Genomic DNA, 24,669 nt, shown 5'->3' with positions numbered 1-24,669 from the left:
AAACTTTCCTACCGTACAGGTCTAGTCTTTTGCAGTCTTTGTTTTTAGGTGCCCCTGAACCCCCGCCTCTCCATGTTGTTCACAGCATCCATGACAAGGGAGTCAGGGGGAGGATGGGTGAACAGATGTTCATCTCCCTGGGCTGGGACAAAATACTGGCGTTCATTTTTCCTAGCCGTGGGCAAGGCTGAGGCTGGGGTTTGCCACACTGTCTTAGCTGTGTTGGCAATTGCCTTTATAATGGGCAGTGCCACCCTGGACAGTCCAGACATTGAGAGGATATTTGTAACAGGGTCTATTTTGTCCCTGACCTCTTCCGCCTGCACCCCCAGACTCTGGCCCACCCTCCTCAACAGCTGCTGGTATGCTCCTCCATCCTCCAGTACTGGAGATGCAGAGGATCCAGCTAATGCCTCATCTGGGGAAGACGAGGGCATCACGCCTTCCAAGCCCAATGGCGCGGGGGGTTCTGGCACCTCCAGTTCAGTCCCCGGCACTGTAGTCGGTGGTGCCATGCTCAGTGCCTGGGAAGAAGGGCCCCCTAGTGGTCCCTAGCATAACGCTATGAAGCCAGGGCCACTCTGCACCTAGGACAGCACCGGTTCTGTCGGTGCTGGTGCCCACTGCACCACAGTTCCTGGTGCCTGCAGGAGCAGTGCCCACGCTTGGGTTGCCTCCAACTGCACTGGTGCCGATGTCGGTGCCATTGTTGGTGCCAGTACTGTCATCGGTGCCAGCGCTGATGACTCCACTTGCTCTCTTGGTGGGGCTCCCAGAGCAGCAGTCGATGTCAATCTCGGCACCTGAGGGGTGCCAGGCGCCCTGAACGGGAGTCCTGCATCCCACCTCTGTGCCTCGTGGATTGCCCACGGGGTCCAGAAGGGCCCTTGCAGTGCCCCTTGGGGGGGCCTTTGCCATTCCCCTTCTGAGGTGCGTCGGGAGTGGTGTCAGTGCCCTCTGCGTCAAGATGACCTTGTACTCCTGCTCCGAGCCGCGCTGGAGTAAAACAAGTTCGACTCCGACGCGGACCCTGACGCCAACGACCATGGTGGTGCTGAGGGTCCCGTAGCTCTCACCGGTTCCTGCACACTCTGCACTGTCTGCATGGAACCAAGGGAGATGACCGTTAGCTGGGGTCTCACCGGCGTCCGGAACCATGCCAGAGTCCCTGGAGCATGACCAGGCGCCTGGAAAAAGGGTGATGAAGACTCCTGGTGAGGCATCTGTGGTGGCACCACAATCTGCAGGAGACCTTGTGCAGTGCTAAAGGCCTCCAGCTTCGAGGGCAGCCTGTGACAGCGCAGGCTCCCGCCTCGCACTGGAGTCGACGCCTGCACTTCATGACCCCAGTCACGGTGCAATCTGGCAGACTCCCCCAAAGCTTGTCTTCGCCTTCTTCTCTCCTGGGATTGACCCAGGTCCCGTCTTCTCTTTTTTACGCAGCACCGGGGACTGGCTCTTATGGCGCCGGGAGGCACTAGGCACAAAGTCCTGCTCTCGGTGCTGGGAACTTTCTGACGGCACCAACGGTGCTGGACCACTCTGCACCGACAATGCGGTGCTCTGAGTTCCCGCTGGGGAAATGTCTGGGCACACGGCTGATTCCATTAGAATGCCAGAACTTTCAGCTCTATCTTTTAAAGTCCTGGCCTCGAAGGCCTTGCAAATACAGCAGCGCTCCCCAAGGTGCGTTTCACCGAGGCAACTCAAACACACCCCATGCGGGTTGCTTTTGGGCATACGTTTGCCACATTTTGAACAGTTTTTAAACCCCGGGGAGCCAGGCATCCCCTGGCACCGAGGGGGTTAGAGACCCACCTCGGCTCACTAGGTGCTAAGAGGAACTATTTACCTTTGGAGATAACTATCTAAAGTATTTACAACTCATTAAAACAATGAAGGCTACTAGCGAACTCTCAACAATGAGGGAGCTCCAGCAACCGATAGTGTAGCAAGAAGGAACTGAGCGGGGGGGCAGGGCAGGCAGCACATATATGGGCAACCATATGGGCACCACTCCAGGAGGCGCCGCACTGACCCTAGGGCTACCAGCTAGGGCAAAAAGCTTCCGGCAACTGGGCATGCGCTTGGCGCACAACCAAATTGGAATGCACACGAGCAATCGCTCGAAGAAGAACAGAGTATTTAAATCATATCAGTGAGAATAAAAAGCATCTGAGAACACAAGAGTGCTTCAACAGTGACATATGCGCAAACATACTGTACCTTACAAAGATTCTCCAAAGCACTTACCTGCTCAGGAGAAATTCCCATTGCATTAAATGGAAATTTAGGTTGGGTAAGGCATGCTAAAATAGGGCCCTGATAAATTTTCTTGGAATTCATAGCTTTAAAAAGTTTCCTTAAGGATCACTCACATGCTGTGTTTCTAAACTCATAAATAATTTTGTGCTGTACTATCACTTGTTTGACTTCAAAATATTACTGTAGAGTACTACCATGATCTTTTAGGTTGCGAAGAACCACAGCTGGAAGGCTATAAGACTGCCACCCTTTTACTAACGATGCCTCTATTTTCTTAACGTTGGCCCTGAACATGAGCGTAGGTACTCTCAGAAGTAGATCAAGAGGCAGCGAAGCTGAAGAAATAAAAGAGGAAGACACTGTATATACAACTAAAGCAAAGCTGGATATGGTAAGATTAATTTCAGTGCAAGTCTGGTAGTCATAAACATGTAATTACCTGGTCTTGGTCTTGATCCTAGGCCTCCAATATAATCTCTATAAAACAGAAGTAGATTTTATATTGTCTTGTTGCAAATCATAAATAGCCAAGGGGAAATGAAAGGTCTCCTGCTGCCTTCATATGTCCCTTCATGATTGTCTACCTCCCACCCATTTCTCATCAACATTTGGCACAGTTCAGCAGTTTCAGATACGTGACCAGGAATCAACATTTTAAAATACTTTTGAACACTGCACATAAATATATCTCTGTTCCAATGATCCTGGTCATAGCCACAGATAGAGAAAATGAAGTTGTGAGAAGGACAAGACTAAACAATGTTAAAAGAAATAACATATTGAACCTGCCTCCATTAGGTGTATGTATCATTGTGCAGGGCTTTTCTCTGACCTGGTCCAAAAACAGACAAAAAAGTCCCAAAAAACCATAAACAGAGGTTCACTTGTGGGGTGTAAATACAAAAATTCTTAATTTACAAAGTCTCTGGCAAGCAACAGACAGGAACAACAACATCAAGGGTTCAAAGTATGCATGAGTCAGGTTCCAAAACACCCCCAGTGCGCTGGTTTTAAAAGCATGAGATTTTTGATACAATAAAAAAATTAAGATTGTGTTTATTTGCCTTCTGACTTTTGAGCCTTCTATATGCAGCAAAAGACTGTTAGATCCAGATCTTCAGTGTATAAAGCCTTCACTTATCTGCTAGACAATCTCAGCCTTTTTCCTTGCTATAGCTCAACACATTTTATATAGATAGGTAAGTATTATTAGGCTGCCTTTATCTGTGGTGAATGTAGGAAACAGAAAATTTGCATTCGACAGTATTCTTGTCTAGTGAATAGAAGGTATTAGTTGATCTGAGTCTACTCCAAGTTTTAACAAAGACTTCGTATGTGCTCTTGAGCAAATTCCATAAGTTTTCTATGCCGCAGTTATTCCATTGCAAAAAAGGAAACAACAACACTGGCCTCTCTCAGATGAGAAGTGTGATGCCCCACTAAAAGGGAATGTGAAGGTCTAATATTAAGGTCACTTAATAAAGATGTGGGAATAGCACTTCAGGACCTCTTGGTACCCTTTCAGGTGCTCATTCATTCCTAAACCTAGAAGGCATCCAGATTTTGAAAGCAATAGGAGAGTACGTTTTACCAAACCACAGATTTCTCAAAACATTTATTTAATTTTGTAAAGAAGCACTGGCTGATTTAGAGTAGCTCAAGTGACAAGACATTTTTTCACGCAGTTAAATATACACGTGTATTTTCCCACCAAAAATATGCTTTATTCAAAAAATATTTGCAGAAATAAAAAAAAATATTTTTCAACCAGCTGTAGTTGGAACTGATATAAAGATGTCCAGTTCAGTGGTCTTCAACTGGTGTGTCATGAGAACTGCCCAAGTATGCTGTGAAATTTCATCAACCGCCACTGCAGGAAGCAGGGTGGGGGAAGGAATTGACAACCTCATGGCAACTGCGGCTGGGGTAGGTCAATTTTCCCCTGTGGTGGCTCTTTGCAGAGCCACCGCAAGGAGAAATGCCAATCCCGCAGGAGCCTCTTCGCACCAGGAAGCAGCTGAAATACTGCTTCTTGGCCTGGACAGGCTGGCATGGAGCCTGCCCCCTTATCCCTGATGAGGCAAAAGGGGAAGAAGGAGCCTGTTGGAGCTGACACGTGGTATAAATGCTCATGCCTCCTCCCGACCTGTGAGCAAAAAGTGGATATGTGGTGAAATTGTTAATCTCATTGAAGTGCGCTGAGTTACTGAAAAGGTTGGGAACCACTCACCTGATTTAACTAATAGTTAATGTCAGATCTGTAGTATAACTGGTGCAACTTCTGTGCATAGATAGTCCATAAGAGTACGTTGACAGTAACGTGACAGTGGCTACGTCTACACGTGAAGCCTACATCGAAATAGCTTATTTCGATGTAGCAACATCGAAATAGGCTATTTCGATGAATAACGTCTACACGTCCTCCAGGGCTGGCAATGTCGATGTTCAACTTCGACGTTGCGCGGCACCACATCGAAATAGGCGCTGCGCGGGAACGTCTACACGCCAAAGTAGCACACATCGAAATAAGGGTGCCAGGCACAGCTGCAGACAGGGTCACAGGGCGGACTCAACAGCAAGCCGCTCCCTTAAAGGGCCCCTCCCAGACACAGTTGCACTATACAACACAAGATACACAGAGCCTACAACTGGTTGCAGACCCTGTGCCTGCAGCATGGATCCCCAGCTGCTGCAGCAGGAGCCAGAAGCCCTGGGCTAAGGGCTGCTGCACACGGTGACCATAGAGCCCCGCAGGGGCTGGAGAGAGAGCATCTCTCAACCCCCCAGCTGATGGCCGCCATGGAGGACCCGGCAATTTCGACGTTGCGGGACGCAGATCGTCTACACGGTCCCTACTTCGACGTTGAACGTCGAAGTAGGGCGCTATTCCGATCCCCTCATGAGGTTAGCGACTTCGACGTCTCGCCGCCTAATGTCGAAGTTAACTTCAAAATAGCGCCCGACGCGTGTAGCCGCGACGGGCGCTATTTCGAAGTTAGTGCCGCTACTTCGAAGTAGCGTGCACGTGTAGACACAGCTCATCTGTCCCATTTTAGCCAGGGCTATCCCTGTTTTCAGCTCCCTGGAGAGCGTCCTGACTTTTTTTTAAAAAAAAAAAGGCGAATTGTCCCATATGTTGCAAAGCAGGGATCTGAATTTTAAAGCAACAGCTCTTTAAACAGCATAGGCTTTTTGTTTAAAGAGCCCACTGGAGATGTGAGTGGGCTCTTTAAACAGATTGTTGCCAGCAGCTCCTGGGGTGCAGAGACAAGAAAAAGGGGACAAGAAAAGTGAATCATGGAGGAGGGCTGGTAGCTCTGGATTAGCGCTTCTGGGGGCCAGGGCTATTAGATTTTGCAGGGTCCCCTAGGACCTGGAGTAAGCACAAAAATAATGGATTCAGAATATGGGAGGAGGGTGCTCCAGGCTGGGTTGTGAAATGGAGTGAGGGTGCTCCGGCTAGGAGTGCATGCTCTGGGGTAGAGCCTGTAATGAAGGGTTTGGGGTGCAGAAGGAGGGAGCTCTAGGCTGGGGACAGGGGTTTGGCCTGTGGGAGGGAGCTCAGCCTGGCTCACTGATGCATGGAGCAAGTGCCCAGGACCCCAGGCAATTTAAAAGAGCCTGGGAACCCCAGACCCTTTAAAATTGCTCAGGCAGGTGTGGCAGGTGAACCCCACCCTCCACCCCCTTTGGGGAGGCTGACCCACTGCCCATTATTTCTGCCCATGCCTTCCCTCAAAGGCCTGAGACACAGCCCTCCACCTTTCAAGAGCAGATGGAAAAAGGTAAAGTGGTGGGAGAAATCGGGTGGGGGTAAGGAGTTAGACTGCTCCCCTTTGCACAGGTGTTAATGGTTCAGAAAGGAAAGAACTCTTTGTACAACAGAATTTGTTAGGAGTCTTGAAACCATCAGAAACTGATCAATAATATTTTTAAAATATCCTGTGTTGCTTTACTATTTGGTGCATGGTAAATTAAAAACTGGAAGAACTCTATCACAGATCCTGTTTATTTGACTTTTCAGTTAGAGTTGGATTTCCAGATAAGGGATTTCCATCAAGTGTTCACATTTGTTTGGGAAGGGGTATTTGAGCCACTGAGCTGCAGCCCTTCTCTGAATCTGGCCCTGCCATGAGGAGTGGGAGAACTAGCTAGGCCAGGACTGTAAAGTAGGGGAGGAAGGGCTGGCCTACGGGCAGCAACAAGGGAACAAACAGGCACCTTGTGGCCTGGGCATCTCTGGGGTGGAGAGGGGCAGCTGGGCCTAGTGGTTAGATGGGAGGTCAAGTCACTGTTCGGGAGAGAGAAACCCATGATGGGAGATTTCAGTGGGAGACTGCAGGAGGCAGCATCAGGGCAAGGGGTGAGGATTTCCAGGCCTTTCAGTGCTGTACCTCTCATGGGGTTTATAAATTACAAGCTCTGAAAATCCTGTTTACAGAGTGGGGTATTACAATGCAGGTCTGTTGTATACAGACTGGTGGCAGGTTGAAAGGTGTGGCAATGGCCTTGGCACAGTGTGTATGGTCATTAGAAGGTATGCTGTGCCGTACTGAATACAGTGAGGCACTGAAAGGCATCAGGTATGGAATAACATGTTGTTCTGCTTTGAAAGCTAGGGATGTAATTTATCTGTTGTATATCCACTGACTTCAGTGAAATTAAATGGCTGAGAGGGAAACTGGTCTATTAGGTTGCACGTTCCTTTTATACTGCTGCAAAAATATCAAATGGCTTATGTTGTTCCAGAACCAGCCTTAGAGCTCCTCCGTGATTACAGCCTCCTGTCTTGACTCCTGCCCTCCTGCACACACACCCAGCCCTGATTTCCAGAAGCTCACCCACATACTCCAGCCCTCCCCACATACCCCAAGTTCCCTGCTCTGGTTCCTGTGCTTCTCTCTCTCTTTCTTTACCAGCCCACGCTCTGGAGGACAGCAAGATGTGGATAAGCCAGGCACTTCTGTAGAGCAATAACCACTTAATTTTAAGTACATATTTCAATTTTTACCTATTTTTGTTATATTAATGCAATATATCTTTTAAATGGGGGGCTCAGTCAATGTTATTTGGAATGGTTGTACTACACAGTTCTGATGGATTGCCATTTGAACTCACCTAACTCTGAGCAATTTTACCTGGTGTCCCCTACTTCTCATAGGGAAATATGGTCACCCTATGACGGTACAGTTTTTAACCTCAAGTTAATTGATTCCCAGTTAGCTTGAAGAAATTAACATGTTTACAGACACGCCACACATATCATCCAGGACAACAGGCGAAAATCCCCACTGGGATTCAAAACAACAATGACCAAATCTTCAAAACTAAATTTGAACATACCTTGTTTGAGGTTGTCTTTCAGAAGCACTTAAACTTCTCTTAATTGTACCTGAAACAAAAGCCCAAAAGCTATATTCTCTCTACTGAAAGAATCTTACAGAAATAAAATAGAACCAGTTTCCCAGCACATACGCTGTGCCAAAATCTTAAACCCCCATCACCCCTTTAGGTCTAAATCTAAATTTCAAAAATGCAAGTGAATGATCCAATATATACATCAGTTTTGGTAGTAATAATCTTTTGGCTATGACACAGGCAGATCCTTGGAAAAAAAAAGACTCAATACTTAAATATGTTATTCAAGGTCACTGACTCTTTATGTAAGGCTTGCACGTATGAAAGACTTTGCAAGACTGGGGTCTTAAGAGGCATTGTTTCCCTTCAGAAAGAGTACTATTTTTCAGAGCTAAAATTTTTAGTTTTTATGAGACAATATAAAATATCAAAAATATATTTAATGGCTAGTAACAAATGAATAATACTTTATACAATGCTACCAGTGCTTTCTTCTTTGCTGATACATGCCACTACAGAGTACTGACATCGCTTTTTGTTTTTTTTCAAACAGAAAAAAAAGCACTAACTATAAACAAGGCCAGGATTTCACTGCTGGCGCCTCAAAATTCCCCTTCCCTTGTTGGAATGGAGAATCTCTTTGTTAGATTAACACAGTGTGATCCAGTGGCATTCACCACAGAAGCTGGCTCCCAGCTGCAGGGCTATGGGTGAGTATGAGCACCTCTTTTTTTCGTTTAAAAAAAAAACACTCTGAATGCTACAAATGTCTTAATATGTAAGAACAGAAAATAAATATAAAACTTAAAATTGTCATAAAATTCACCTTTTAACAAATTCTGTCACCCTTATATACATCAGCAGTACCTTACTTCTCAAATGGTCCCATTGATTTAAAGACCCGGAAGCTAAGGTTAACTGACTTGCTCACAATCATGCAGTGAACAAATAAGAGCTAGAATAGAACCAGTCACCCCACCCTGTTCTCTAGTCACTGGACTGAGCAGTCTCCTAATCAGTACTGGAGCATTCAGTTCCTCTGTGCACAGGGGGCTGGGGAGAGGGTAATCCCACAGAATCCTCACTATTTATTCACTTAGAAGCCATGACAGACAAAAATTCCTGTAAAACTGTTCTGTTGATAATAACCTATCTACTGCCTTGCAAACCATTTTAATTCTGTGGGAAGGCAGAATATATCAGAACAAAGAAATATTTCATCCCACCAAATCTCAGCTTAATAGCCGAAACTAGGCAAGTCTTTTCCTTTGCAGATAACCTCTCTTGATATAGGATATTCGACCCTTATCTGTGGTACCTATATTTTCCTTTCTGGTAATAACAGTGGAAGTATTATCATCAACTGGGAACAGTAGCATTTATCCACTCAGACAATATTGTACCAACCATTCTTCTCACTACATCTTATACTAAATTCCACACCGTTGCTAGCGCTAGTGTAGCTACATAGTATTACACCAAAAGTGGGACATTTCAAAAAGGCCCAGCCTTCAAAACTGCATAAATTTCTGAGTGTATTGAATCCTTTTCGATGAAGCTCAAGTACATCAAAATGTGTGTTAAAATATGCTGCTTTACAATCTCTATGGTTTTCTTCTCTTTTCAAGTTTCCCTTGCGATAATGAATAAATAGTGAAGGAGACTGTCTTCTTTCATATGGATTTCTGCTTAAGACAAATTATAAAAGAAGCTATCCAACTTTTATTTAGGTCAGAACTAACAATAAAAAATTCATGACTCTTCTGTTTTGCCTGTTACTGTTTTCACATAGCTTGAAATAGGGATTTATGATTGTAGACTCAAGGCCTTGGTTGTAAAAGAATATGATGATTGGGGGGTGTATATACATATACATATATACATACACTCATACAGGAGTAACAGGCACCATTTGACTAGAGGCCTGAATTTGACTAGAGGCCTGATTGTGAACCTGGAGCTGCTTGCTCGAGTTCTGAACAAATACCATTAACTAGAGAGGAGCAAGCTGCCCCTTCCAAGAACATATATACTTCTAAATTGGACCAGAAATACAGTATCCTGGCCATGTGTCAAGCAGATGTCCATATTATGAAGGGTTGCTCTACCATACTCTCACTAAATGTCTCAAGACCAAGAGTTAAGTGGATAGCAAAATCCCTCGCATAGATAGTATATTCTAGTGGAGTACACTGCACTATAGCAGAGTAGTATAGGTCATTTCAAGCCTCCCTTAGATTTACATCTTTTTTGATGAATCCAAATCAAAATATGTCCTTCCATACAACTCCCAGAGACAGCAGACAAAGGTGAAATGTTTTAAAATCTAGAATAGCAACCTTTTTAAAAGTGTAAACAGTCAAGAGTTTGAATCATGCTTCAGCCCAAATAGTTTTATATTCTGTGTCCAAGCATCTGTATCTGTATGCACCCCTAGCCTGTTCAAAGCAGCAGCCAAAATCAAGTAAGGAAACATCCATATTTACTGATCTGAACTGGGACTAAGTGATCAATTTCAGTGGTGACATTCTTTATTACTCAAGCTAAACAGGGTTCAACAGGTAAAGCATCGTAAGATAAAAGGACCAACATTACAGAAAACATAAGGGGAGAGGAATCTATAAAACAAACTTCAAATGATATTTTATCCTATCAGTGTCAAACAGTTGACGTAAAAGCAGAGCTACTTAGGAGTACCCAAATAACAATTAGATTAGAAAAATGAACAAGAAAAATTGGAAAATCTCTGTGTGTTCATTGTTGCAGCATTGTCTACAACTTAAGTGTATTTACATTTAAAAATAAGCAGCTAAGAATGACTGATAAAGGGTACCTGTGGACAGTTTCTATATTATAATAATTTAAAAAAAAATCAGTACAACTAACAAGATGTGTACCTAGCATCACCTTGGTTCTTTCTGCTGTATCTTTCATTCCCTATTTGTGTCTCTTTTATTCCTTTAGACGCTTCAAGGCAAAAACTGTGTTTTACAATACATCACTGGTACTGAGCACATTTTGGGTGCTGCCATCACACGAATCAACATATTCAGCCTATCTGCTTTTAGCAGCAGTTGTTTTGTACCAGTTACAAACTTTTCGGGGGTGGGGGGGGGGGGTACGTGTGACAAATTTTGGAATTTCTGACTAAAATTAATGGGTGTCAGGAACTGATGGATTCCCTCCCCATTAAGCACTGGATTGTATATGCTGAAACTTGGCAAAGACCTACTTAGCAATTCTAATGTACAACCATACTGCATAATATAAAATTCAATAAAAACACATCCAAATATATACCCAGATGATCTCTCTCCATTCCCTCCGTTTATCTGAAAAAGGCCTTCCTTTTATTCTTTTACACTATCTCACCATTGTTGATGCAACAGCCACCTGCTTTGCAGCTCAATATGGATCAGCCTTCTTTTATCTCTCTAATTCATCAGCTCTCTTATTTTTCAAATCTGAAAACTTACATTTTCTCCTTTTCCTGTACAACATCACAATTTCTCTTTCCACCTGCTTGTTAAGAGTGATTAGTATATTCATCTATCATAGGGAAGATGCTATCTACTATATCTATTTGAGAGAGTTTTTGCATGTCTGTCTAACTGTCTGAGGATCCATTTGTGCAAGAACTCCTGTGAAATGGTAAAAGCTAGAGCCACCAAATTTGGGCGGCAGCTTCCTTTTATCATAACTTAAAGTAAGGTCATGCTTTGGTTGTTCCAGGACAATGGATGTGCAAGGGATGCAATTGTTTCTCATCAAATGGAAAGAGAGGGGAACAGGAACAGTTATAATCTAGAATGACCACAGGAGTAGGGGGTAGCAAGCAAGCACACCCCTCAACAGCCTTGGAGAAACATGGAGCATCTGCCAGCTGGGCAGTGCTGCTCATCCTATCCAGGCCAGCTCCAGGGAGCAATGCTGGTGGCCGTGCTGCGTGGCGTCTGTCACTCTACACTGGCTACCCTCACCCACTGCCCTGAGCCCCACTCCCAAGCCCCAACCCCCCGCCCACTGCCCTGATTCCTGCAACCACTGTTGCTTGTCCTGAATCCTGCAATCCCTGCCACCTTCCCTGAGCCCCCCTCACCCTGCCCTAACTCTTGCACTGCCCTCTCCCTCCCCTGAGCCCTATATCCCTTGCCCTGACTCCTGCACCTCACACACTTCCCAACCTGACCGCTGTATCTCCACCCTGAGCCACCCACTCCTGCCCTGACTCCTGCTTCCCCCAAACCCACAGCCTGCTGTCCTGAAGGACCCGAGCAATGCCAGGTAAATCTTGTAGTACAAGATAAAACAGTGCTATATTGTAGAGAAAGAATGCCACCACTGAGAAACATTTCTCATCGTTTCTTTTACTGGAGACCTTTGTTCTCACAACAGATGGTGAGCTTGCAATTAATCAGGAGGTCCCCAAATATTACAAAACAACTCAGATGTCTTTCCATCTGCAATCAGTGTATTACTGCATAAAGAAACTCACCAAATGCAGACTCTTTCAAAGGACTTGAACTGGAACTGCTGAAATTATCTGATATGTCCAACTCATCATCTAATTCAGAGAAGACATCTGTACAAAAAAATAAAAGAAGAAACAAAGCTTTCAACCAAGCTCAGAATGTTAATATTTTGAACAGAACGTTAATATTCCTGATGGTTCTTCTGCTCTTGACCACCTTTTTCAGAATTTTCCAAAGTGTAGTGGTCATCTAATTGGATTTCATCACATGACTTATCTTCATCTTTTCCCCTTGTTGGATGAAAAATTTCAGTTGGAATATTGGTGCTTTCTGAAAATTCACTTTTAAAACTGGCTGCTCCGCTGCTACAGCTGAGGCTTGACTTCTCAGATTGCTCCTAACAATGAAAAACAAAGAAAAGAACAAGTGAAGGACAAAGTACCAATTTTCCTTTTTGCAATAATGTCCAAGGATCATTAAAAATATGAAAAGAAAGAGTCATAATGCAGAAAAGCACACTTATAGCACTCACTAAGCTGCTTGCGCCTGCTCCCTCATCCCAGCTGTGATCCGGTATTCATGGCAACATCCTTAGAGCCCTTTATTTAACTAAAATGATTTTTTACTTTTTATATAAAAGATGTTTTAAAATTGCATTTTACTCCAAAAATAGATTGCACAGAGTACTGACAAAGCTCTGATTCACAACATGCTCTGTACAAACTACGAGAACAATGTGAAAATATGAACTAATACTGAATTTAAAAATAGAAAAATTACACAAAGACAGACTAATGCCACAGACAACCAACAGATGCCACAGACAATATGAGAGATTTAGCCTCGTTCAGCTTGGACAATTAAAAGCAGACAGATTTCATGTCATAACAAAATGTGTACAGTAATCAAGTTTAGGTTAAAAAAAATTAGTAAACTTGGTGTGGATTCCTCAGAGTCCTCATAAAGTGGAACCAACCTGCGGCTGGCTATTATTGCTGACCTAAAGCTAAGAAATTACAAAATGGGCATACAAATTATATTGCTGTTGCACTTGTCTCCTGTTGTGCTGAATCTGTCCATAACAAGGATGTCTTCAGTAAACACTAAGTACTGCAGCCACAGTGCTGATTATTTATATCTTTTCTGAGCACAGTTAAACTTTCTGATCCCTCTTACGCCTCTTTTATGCCTCTTCATCTGAAGGCAGATCAGTTTATATTATTTATCCTCTGTTTTCCTTTACCATGCAACACTCCAACAGGATAATGTAAAGCAAAAGATTAATTTACTTACAAAGATATTCTGTGTGAAGATAGGAAACAATATATAAAAAGAAAATAAAATTATTATTATTACTATTGCACTTTAATATTAAGTAATTTTAGGGGACAACAACATTTTTCTCAAACAGGCTGTATTTGTCATAGATACTTGCCCTTCTGGATGTTTCCTGATCCTTAGACCTTCTTCATACAACTAACTCCCTTAAGGTGACTGTCATCTCACTGTGGCTGTGCAAAATGACTGTATGCCCAAATTCTCTCCTCCTTTGAAAGATCACCTAGTCAAAATCAACAAGAAGTCCTGTGGCACCTCATAGACTAACAGATATTTTGAAGCATAAGCTTTCGTGGGCAAAGACACACTTCATCAGATGCTTGTAGTCATCTACATGCAAGAACTACATGCATCTGATGAAGTGGGTCTTTGCCCACAAAATCTTATGCTCCAAAATATGTTAGTCTATAAGATGCCAAAGGACTTCTCGTTGTTTTGATGGATACATACTAATACGGCTACCCCCTGATACTTGGTCAAAATCCTATATACTGGGGTGGTGGTAACTACTAACAGTTTGAGCCAATTATTCCCTCCATTCTCTCTCTCAATCCCAATTCTACAACCCAATTCAGAAGATTTAATAATTGAATCCTCACGCATCCTATAGCAACACCAAACAGAAAGGATAAACTCATGGTTCAGTAGTAGACTAAGATTTAGGAAACTATGCCAAAGACTTCAAAAGGGATCTTAAGCACTTCACAATTTCTATTCCTTACTTTTTCCATCGGTAAAATGGTGATAGCAATGCTTCTCTGCCTCGGTGTGTGTTGAGGATAAATTTATTAATGCACGTGAGGTATTCATAAACCAGAATGATGACTTTAATAGTAAAACATTATTATACAAACAGGTATTACTTTTGGAACGTTTTAGGCCTGTAGATTCCCACTTTATTGCATTATAATTGGGTAGTAACATGAAAAACAATTTTCAATGTGCATCTGAAGATAAACTGTAGCACTCTAAAATTAATCTTAAAAGCAACATTTTAAAAAATAAAACAAATTTCCCTCAGACAGCATGTGTGAAGCAGAATACTTTGATGCTTCAGGAACAGGGAAAAAATATGTCTAGAGTTTTGGGGTTGCTGCAATTTGGAATTTCTGGAAACTTCTAAAGGGCATTATGACACTGTATGTTGTTGACAATGTGACTGCAAAGTGGAGATCTGCCCAGTGACATTTGATACATGCATCTTCGGTTAGGCAAGATGTAGTCCCAGTTGCTGACTTCCTGATGAAGATACAATGAATTCCTATTAGGAACTGGCCAGGGCAGAAAGGCAGGGGAATTCTCGCACTGTTGCTGTCTTCTCAAGAATTCCCTTTCCATGAGCTTCCTTTCTAGCTCTAATTTCTTACTTTAGCAGATTTCTCCCAACCTCATCACTGAAATTAGTGAATAGATAGTGCACACACAAAATCTCTTTTGTCCATAATCATTTTAGTCCACAGGAGACTGTCCATTAAAGAGAAAATGGTGATAATGCACTGAAGTAAGGATGGCTTGTTCCTCCCAATATAGAATAAAATGCATGTTTTTGTTTCTTTTCTGTTTAGAATTTCAAAGATTTGTCCTGAGTAGTGCCTACATTCTGGTTGAATAAATATATTATTTAAAGGTTAAATTTAAAATCACAAAAAAGTTTACATAGTTTAATGGATGGAAAACTAGACAAAAGAAAGTTTAAAAATACAGATGTTTACATACACCCTGTCCTCTATTTCTGACATTGTGGGTAATCATTTGTATATTTACACATATATTTTTTTTGGCATATCTGTCAAATACAAGTTCACTACCAAACTCCAAAAATGATATGATTTTGTCCAGATATAGATAATGCCTTTTTGGAAATTTTCCACTCTACCACATAATTAGACTATTATGTAAAAAAGTTCCCTGTGACCAATAGACTGAAATGACTCCAACTGAACAAATCAGGTCTACCAGATAATTACAGAGAGTAAGCCGTGCTAATCTATACACTATCAAAACAAAAAGCAGTCAAGTAGCACTTTAAAGACTAGCAAAATAGTTTATTAGGTGAGCTTTTGTGGGACAGACCCACTTCTTCAGACCATAGCCAGACCAGAACAGACTCAATATTTAAGACACAGAGAACCAAACACAGTAAGCAAGGAGGACAAATCAGAAAAAGATAATCAAGGTGAGCAAATCAGAGAGTGGAGGGGTGGGGGGGAAGGTCAAGAATTAGACTGAGCCAAGTATGCAGACGAGCCCCTATAGTGACTCAGAAAGTTCCCATCACGATTTAAACCATGTGTTAATGTGCTGAATTTGAATATAAAAGCCAGCTCAGCTGTTTCCTTTTCCAGAACGGTGCGATAATTCTTCTTCAGTAACACACATACCTTTAGGTCATTGACAGAATGCCCCATTCCATTAAAATGCTGACTAACTGGTTTGCGGATCTGGAGTGTTTTGATGTCTGTTTTGTGCCCATTGACCCTTTGTCTAAGGGAGTTAGAAGTCTGTCCAATATACAAAGCATCTGGGCATTGTTGGCACATGATGGCATATATGATGTTAGTAGAGGAGCATGAGAAAGTGCCCGTGATTCTGTGAGTAACCTGGTTAGTCTAACTAGAGTAACTGACTAACTAGGTGTAGATTGAGAGGACAGATAACATGAATATAGAGTGTCTTCTGAAATGGAAGACTGAAAACCTGCTGAAGCAAATAGCTACCCAGCAGCATTAGCTTGTCCAGGTCTTATGGGCATACCAGAAGCAAAGGCTGTTCCAATAAGTAAAGGCCCTGATGGAGCTTTCAGGTCTCCCCATGGCTTCGTCTCCAGCAGCTGTGGCCCAGGCCCAGTGGCCACAGCCATGAGAGTAAAACTCACTAACACAGGCCCAATGGACAACCCAGAGGCTTTCTTGGACAATGTTTGTCAGTGGGAGATGGCAACCCAGTAGCCACCTGACCCATGGGCTACTCTGTTGGCACTTTAACTGACAGGAGCTGGTACGCCACAAGGCCAACACCTGCATATCTAAGACTGGACACAGTGTGTGCTCAAGACTAAGCACAGATAAAAGTAATTATACTTGACTATCTTGACATCTGACACAGGTCCTGTGGACAGAAATATTTCCAGGCATCTGTGGTTAGTCAACCCCTTCACATCCCTCATGAGAGTCCAAGTGAATGGTCTCCTTTTTTCTCAAGAGTTCACCTCTTCTCGTAGTGAGTGTATGTCTTTACCCAACTCTTCTCAAAAGCTCTGCCAGGTTTCTAACCCAGCTGTCTTCCTCAATCCCTTTGTGTGTGGAAGAATCAGAGCTCCTACCCCTTCCTAGTCTCCCCCATGCCTGCAGGCCTCACACTTAGTCCTACTATTTCCGTAATTTCTGTGACAATACGGAAAACAGACCTTTATATAACGAGCATGCTGCATCAGCAGCCCACACTTTTCACGGTTGTTGAACTGCAAATCCCAGAATGCTTTTATTTTTTTTCCTATTCTTGTAATTATCACCTATGTGAGCTGAACCCAGAACTACTTTAAAGGCCTGTCCTAATCTTCTGACTACTTGCCCTCTGAAAACTCACGGTTTCCATTGTACAACTCAACTGGGCAGAACAAATGACTCCTGTGCAAGATTTAGGAAAATTACACAATCCCAGCCATCAAGTGCAGTGATTTCAGATCTGGATTTGCCTCTCACAATTAGAAGCTGATATACAGGGTTCCCCCACACCCCTCCACTGTGCTCCTAAGGCCAACAATCAGAGTTGTAATGTCCTGCCTTGCCTCAACTTTCTGAAGGCCCTTGATGGGAGGCGTGAAGGCATAATGGAAAATCTTGCTCCAACCAAGAAGAAAAGTATCTGCAAAGGATCTAAGTTTCCTCCCCCATCTTGAACAAAATATATAAGCTGAATAAATACTCTATCACATTTTGCCAGTCTTTAAAGAGCTACTGCTATACTTGGAACACACTCCTGCTTTCTTTCGAAGTACTCTGTAGAGTTAATCCATCAAGTCCATTCCATACTCCTATACTTCTCTCTAATCACCACCTTTCCCGCAATGGTGCATCTGTGCAATATCTGACACACACACTCTCTGTCCACATCAATGCACATATATGGCTTCATCACCAGTGATATAAGCATTATACCTTCCACTTTCAAGGGGATGGACTGGACTCTGTATAGTACAGACAAGTACAGTATAGACAAGAATAAAAATCTCTTCCGTTTCTAACTTTTAGGAACTATAATCATGAAAAACAAACAAGACTTATACTGGTAAGTTTACTTCTGACTGTATGAAACATAAAAATTCAGAAGAGGTTGAATATTTGTAAAAGTAATAAAAAAGTTTTGCTCTTTTGGCTTGGATCTTTTTATCCATATTTCAGTCAAAATGTTTTTATATTAGAAATATAAAACCCTAAATAAAAGGGTGCTGGGGTAGCGCACAGAGGGTTATAATTATCCTTCTTAATTGCAGAGCAGTGAGGATACCACTAAAATAAACTGCATAAAAACACTTGAACACATTAATGAACTGCAGCTAAATGAAATTAATGAATACACTTGTCCTTGTCTCTATAATGTCCTTGATATTTTATCATACATTTTCACAGCTGACAATTTAGAAAATAAATCTTACAAGAAAAGACTAATTTACCACATTCAGCTACTCTTAAAAATATCATTAAAACATTTTTCATAATGGATGTATTTTATTCTCCCAAACACTGTAAAACTCTGAGGCATAATTCTATACTATGCTATGTTTAAGCAAGCAACGTTTTCTAGTTTTTTTTTAAACATACAAAAAAATAGCTTCCAGTTCTTAAACTGTAGCTCAGATCTGTGCTACTTAAATGCCAAAATGGAACAATATCAGGATGAGATCAATAGAGTAAAAGAAAGAAGAAGAAAGCAGTTTAGGCAGGCTAGATGTTTAAGATACATAATGGACCTTGTTCATTTTAAATTGAAAACTACTGTGTACATTAGAGCAGATGTAAGCTGCCTGCAAGAAACTGTGTTCAAAACAAGTAAAAGGTCTGCATATTTTGAAGTCAAGCTTGTATTATACTCATTTGAACAAGACTAATCTTTTGCATTCTGTGGCCGCGTCTACACGTGCACGCTACTTCGAAGTAGCGGCGCCAACTTCGAAATAGCGCCCGTCACGGCTACACGTGTTGGGCGCTATTTCGAAGTTGAAATCGACGTTAGGCAGTGAGACGTTGAAGTCGCTAACCCCACGAGGGGATGGGAATAGTGCCCTACTTCGAAGTTGAACGTCGAAGTAGGGCACGTGTAGCTGATCCGCGTCCCGCCACATTGAAATAGCGGGGTCCGCCATGGAAGCCATCAGCTAAGGGGTTGCGAGACGTTCGCTCTCCAGCCCCTGCGGGGCTCTATGGTCACTGTGTGCAGCAGCCCTTAGCCCAGGGCTTCTGGCTGCTGCTGCGGCAGCTGGGGATCCATGCTGCGTGCACACGGTCTGCAACCAGTTGTCGGCTCTGTGGATCTTGTGTTGTTTAGTGCAACTGTGTCTGGGAGGGGCCCTTTAGGGGAGCGGCTTGCTGTTGAGTCCGCCCTGTGACCCTGTCTGCAGCTGTTCCTGGCACCCTTATTTCGATGTGTGCTACTTTGGTGTGTAGACGTTCCCTCGCAGCACCTATTTCGATGTGATGCTGCCCAACGTCGAAGTTGAACGTCGACGTTGCCAGCCCTGGAGGACATGTAGACGTTATTCATCGAAATAGCCTATTTCGATGTAGCGTGCACGTGTAGACGTAGCCTGTGGGATTTGAAACATACATATTATTTGCTTCAGCCGTTAAGAGACCAGATTATGCATACATACACTTTTGTTTTAAAAGATGCTTTTAGAAATGAATTAGTATCTGACTGGCTGATGTTGTATTTAATTAAACCTTATCAATGAATTATACCCAAATCCATCAAATAAAAGATGCATCTAGGCACAAATGAAGAAAACAAAAACAAACATAAAACTAATCTAATTTTGCTTTGTGTTCTTGAGTTGACAAGAGTAAAAATAAAACTTGTAACTCTTTTGTTAACTACATTTTTACTTTGTAATGATATGATGACACTTGGAAACAAATGCAAGGTTATCAGAAGTAGGGCCATCCACCCTTAGCTGTGGCTAGGGAGTGCAGAGTTAGTTTACAAATGGTAGAGGATTGAAAGGCAAAGGTGGAGTGATGTCACTTTGAATTCTCCCAATTCTGAGTTGGTTATGTGACTGTCCAGTTTTATTCTGCAAGTTACAGCTACTCTTCCTTACAGGAACTGGAAATAGCTGCAGGCAGTTCCAGTGATTAGGAATTACTAGGGACACTGAAAATGTTCAGGCCATGCTCCTTCCCACTGGCCATGCCACTTGCCATTCATTGAGACAAAAATATAGGTGCTGCTTCTATAGTACTGCAGGATTCCAGCAGCTGCACTACCATGGTGCTACTTTGCATTGCTGGAACAGTGCATAGAGATCTCAGCGCATTTCAGAAAGGGAGCTTTAACATTCAGTTTATGCAAAGCTTTCTGAATTTATCCAAATGGACATACTTGAATATGTCAAATAATTTAGTCAAACTACATTATTCATCTATAAATAAACTGAAATTCAGCTCCCATTACAACAGTGATACAAAATATAAATCCCAAAATGTCTAAATCACAATTGTAGAAATGGGAAATAATGATAATTCTTCCAACAAGACACTGAAAATGGAAAGAATGTCTTCTTAGACTACTGGAAAGTACAAAAAGCTTCAAGTCTGTTTTTTTCTTTTTTTTTTAAACTGTGTCTAGGAGTACAAAGAAGTTCTAATTATAATAAAAAGGGCACACAAGAGTCTTACATCAAAGCATATAAAAGACCTCATTCTGTACTTATCTCTCATCATAATTTAGAGATCAACTGAACAAGAGCCGATCCAGAAATACTCAAGATATTATCCATCAGATAATGCATTTGAAATTTATAGGAATGTATCGATTTTGATGAAATTTTTTAATGGGAAAGGTAATTTTCCTTTTTTGTTTAATAAAAACATATAATTTCATAGAACACTAGGACTGGAAGGTACCTCGACACGTCATTGAGCCCAATTGCCTGTCCTCACAGCAGGACCAGGCACTGTCTAGACCATCCTTATTTCACTGTTAATGTTTCACTTCAATAAGGATTTTTTTTCATTTTGAGATTTAGAATTTAAAATTAATATTATAATATATATTTCACTTCAGCGTATGAGGCACAGGGTGCATCTACACTAGGAACTAACTTAGGCACCACATCAACATAGCCAGCAGAGAGTCTACACACATTTTCCTTTACTTCGAAGTTAACTTTGAAGTAGGGAGCCCAACTTCGAAGTCCTTACGCCATTCCCGGGAATGGAGTAGTGCCCTGCTTCAAAGTAGGGTGTGTGTAGCCACTCAACTTCCTAGCTGTAAGCAACTTTGAAGTTATTTTTGGTAGTGTAGACACAACCATAGTGTTTGGGATTACTTTGGATTCAGAGTCAGCTGAGACAAAGTCCAAGGATATGGACACTGCATTCCATGATTTAAAGTTGCAGTTGCTAAGTACCACATGCTGGTTTATATCTTCCTCCCTAACAGGTCCAGATACTTTGCTTCCTTAGCTCGAGGGGTAGGCCCTCGCTGACCTTGGCTCTCCCTCTGCCACCAACAATGGGTTCAGCAGAGCATGGATGAATAAATATCTGTACACCTTTGGGGGCATGAAATATTTCCTCTTAACCCCCTTAGCTTTGGAGGTCAGAAAAGCTGGCATTTGCTGCAGGGCCTTCTTGTTCTCCTATACTGTTTAAATTAGGGGAATTGCCACCTTGGTGGGACCCACTGGAAACAAAACGTCCACCATTGAGTCTGACAGCTCAGTGACCTCTTCCATAATGGAGGGCCAGAATATGAGCCACCAACCTCAAGATTTCCAAGTGGGCTCAACTCCGAGAAGGACCTGGGGATGTACCTGCCATTCTTTCGTCTACTGACAATGACAAGGAAGCCAGACCCACGGAGGGTCCAGGCTGCCCATCTGGCTCTTCAAATCACTGTGACTCAGCTCCAAAATCAGTGTCTGCTTCCATGTCAGTCATGATATTGTTAGCAGCTACAGCAGTGGTACATTCCTGGCACTGGCTGTTGTTCCAGTGCCAGTGCAGGTGCAGTGCTGATGCTGGTAACAGTACTGGGCATGGTACTGTTGTAGCACTAGCAGTTGGAGCTGTGGCTGATAGGCTGATATCCAAAAGCAGTCCCTGGATTCCACTCTTCCCTTGCATAAAACAGCGGTATTCAGAGATGGACTCACGCAACTGATCATATGTTCACTAGGTCTAGAACAGCCACTTGCTGGCATTTGGGCTGGACCCTGCCATTGTGTTGGCCATGGGACTGTCTGGCTATCTCTATAGTCTGCAAGTGCCAATGGCTGTGATGTTGGCTTCTCTGGGGACATAGGAGTCTGTGTCAGATTTGGACTCTAGAAAGTCTGAGTGTAAAGATCATGGTAGTGCCAAGTCCATCAGGACCCAGCAGATGGAGGCTGGCATGGAGTTACAGCAGGCTTGCCCTCAGACTGCACTGGTGGTCTCCATGGCATCCGAGGTCTTGAGGCCAGCTCTCTCTGATGCTGGTTAGAGGAGTGCAGACCAGTCAAGACTATAAGGTCTCAGGCTGCCTCAGAAGTCTCCAGGGTGTAGGGGAAGGTCCATCTCAGTCTCTTCCCCCGGACAGGGCCCGGAGTCAATGGTGCTAGCTGTTGAGCAAAAGGGGCAGGGCTGGGCCCAGCACAAGTCACAGTCCCTTAAGCAGCTCCCATTCTCCTGATCAAGAGATGAAATGCCTCCCCTCAATCATCCTGTGATTCTTCCTTGACACAGGAAACCGTGATCAGTGCCACAAATGCTCTCACACACAGTCTCTCACAAGTGCTCTCTCTGGTGCCAGGGAATGCTGGTGTTCAGGATCTCTAATCCAAGAGTCCTTCCCTGGCACCACATCTCAAAGCAAAACCAATGCACTGCACACCAAAGCCAAAGAGCCCAGTCCCATGTCCACGCGTCTCTACATGGACTGAGGGCAGGGCGCTGCTTCCATTAGCAGAAGCTTCAACCGATGGCCCCTTCCTTTTCTCATGTAGGGATGAAAACATCTGCAGATTGTGCACCATCCCTTTGATGGGACTATTTCAAACACTTCAGTCAAGCCGTGTGCATGCTGCCCTTGAACAGACTTTTGGAAAATCCCACATAGTTTAAACCCCTGGATCTGTGGCATTCTCCAGGCTTGGAAGAGGCTAGGGGAAAATGGGGAGTGACCTCATTACCCCAAATTCTAATAACTAAGTGCAAAACTATTTTTAACTATTGTAAAAACTATTTCTTTAACTCCAGAAAATTAGGCTAGAGGATTGTTTGTGAAGTTGAGAAACAAAATGCTCCAATAACCATCACTGGGGATAAGAAGGAACTGCAGAGGGTGAGTTAGGAGAGACCCATATGCTGTGCCATGAAGGCATAACTCCCGGGGGCTCCAAACCAGCCTGACAGGTACTGTTGGGGGGGAACCTTCTGGCAACTATGCACATGACACGTGCACACACACCTAAGTGGAATCAATATGAGCAAGCACTTGAAGGTGAAGAGAGTAAGGCTTGGGGGGTTGCTTGGGGGCTGCAGAGGAGGGTAACGCTTGGAGGCTGCACAGGGGGTAAGGCTTGGGCCCCACATGTGGGGAACAAGCCTGGTGAGGGTAAGCCGCGGGGGGGGCAGCTCATGGGGGTTGGACACCCCAAGGGCAGCTAAGCCACGGGTGGGGGCAGCTTGGGCCCTTCATGGGACTGTTAAGCCACCAGAGGGGGCGGCTCAGGCCCAGCATCGGGGTGGGGCAGCTTGGACCTTGCACAGGGTGTCTAAGCAACCAGGGGGCAGTTTGGACCCTCTGGGGGATAGTAAAGCTGCGAGGGAGCAGCTTGCCCTACCCACCCCCCGAGACACAGGGCCACCAGGGGATGGTTTGGAGACACCTGGGGGGGCAGCTTGGGTCCCATGCAGGGGGTGACTTGGCAGATTGGGCTCTGCTGGAGAGGGCAATTAAGCCACTGGATGTGCAGCTTGGGCCCTATGTAGGGTAGCTAAGCCACCAGCGGGTGGTTTGGGCCCCGCCAGGAGTGGTTAAGCTGCAAGGGGTTGTTAGAGTTCCCCCAAGGGGCAATTTTGGGCCCCAGTGGCAAAGCTAAGCTGCTGGAGCAGGGGAGATGGGGGACAGTTTGGGGCTTTGAGTTCCACCAACATTTTTTCTAGAAAAAAAGCACTGATCATACACCCTGTTGTCTGTTTATATCATGGCTTCCCAAACTGCTGGACATGAAGAAATGCCGGGCGGGGCACAAGGTGACCCAGCCCCCACCATTATTTCCCCCACCTGAAGAATGAGCTGGCCTTTGCTTCTGTCTCTCAGCCCCTGCCATTTTATGTGGGTGACCTGGCGCAGCCGCTATAAAAATCAGGCAGTCGGCAAAGACACACATGGAGCTATCTGCCTCCTGCAAAAGGGAGTGAGTGTGGGTTGGGGGAGGAGGCAGATGGAATGAGTGGGGGACGGGGGGTATCTTGCTTTGCGGGAGGGGAGGGGCTTGTGGGGCTTGGGTGGCTGGCCCTGGCATTGCAGGGCTTGGGCGTCTCGGGCTGGTGGGCGGGCAGCTGGCTTTGGCAGCGCAGGGCTCAGTCAGCTTGGATGGGTGGCTCTGGCAGCACAGGACTCAGGTGGGCTGTAGCTGGTGTGGGCAGCTCTGGCAGCTGGCATGGGGCTGAGGCAGCTGGACAGCTGGGGCTGCACCAGGCACCAGCAAGGGGCCAAGAAAAACGATTTGTGTTTATTTTAAATTACTAAATTGAATTTTTTGCTAAAAGGGGGTGGTCTCTGGCATCGTAAGACATTTGTCTATGCTGTGCCTATGTAGGACATAATTCTTGTAGAGCCACTTGCAAACAGTGCATGTACAATCTGGTGCATCTTGTGACAAAGGTCATGACAAAGGCTGCCATAGGAACAAGAAGTTATAGGTACGTCCTGACCATAACCTGCGGTCTATGATTACACTAGTGAGGTTTGTAGACAAAACTTGTGGAGCGTGAACATACAAAATGTGCTTTTGTCACCAGAAACCGTA

At 43.9% G+C, this 24,669-nt stretch overlaps 1 protein-coding gene across 7 annotated transcripts in view; it reads right to left on the bottom strand.

The window, feature by feature from the left end:
- The window catches only part of NEK10 (NIMA related kinase 10), a 244,257-nt gene that overhangs the window by 55,775 nt on the left and 163,813 nt on the right, over window positions 1-24,669 (bottom strand). For 3 of the 7 annotated variants that reach the window (XM_074984427.1, XM_074984428.1, XM_074984429.1), the window contains 5 exons: window positions 12,312-12,492; window positions 12,119-12,205; window positions 7,609-7,657; window positions 2,705-2,742; window positions 2,460-2,600 (listed from right to left, as the gene is read on the bottom strand). In XM_074984427.1, the coding sequence (XP_074840528.1) occupies window positions 2,460-2,600; window positions 2,705-2,742; window positions 7,609-7,657; window positions 12,119-12,205; window positions 12,312-12,492 (496 nt within the window). Of the gene's footprint in view, window positions 1-2,459; window positions 2,625-2,704; window positions 2,743-7,608; window positions 7,658-12,118; window positions 12,206-12,311; window positions 12,493-24,669 lie in introns of all 7 variants that reach the window. The other 4 variants (XM_074984430.1, XM_074984431.1, XM_074984433.1 and 1 more) reach the window with 2 other exon arrangements.

The sequence above is a fragment of the Carettochelys insculpta genome, chromosome 2, assembly GCF_033958435.1.
Source record: "Carettochelys insculpta isolate YL-2023 chromosome 2, ASM3395843v1, whole genome shotgun sequence".
Lineage (NCBI taxonomy): Eukaryota > Metazoa > Chordata > Testudines > Carettochelyidae > Carettochelys > Carettochelys insculpta.
This window is presented reverse-complemented; position numbering and strand designations above follow the sequence as displayed.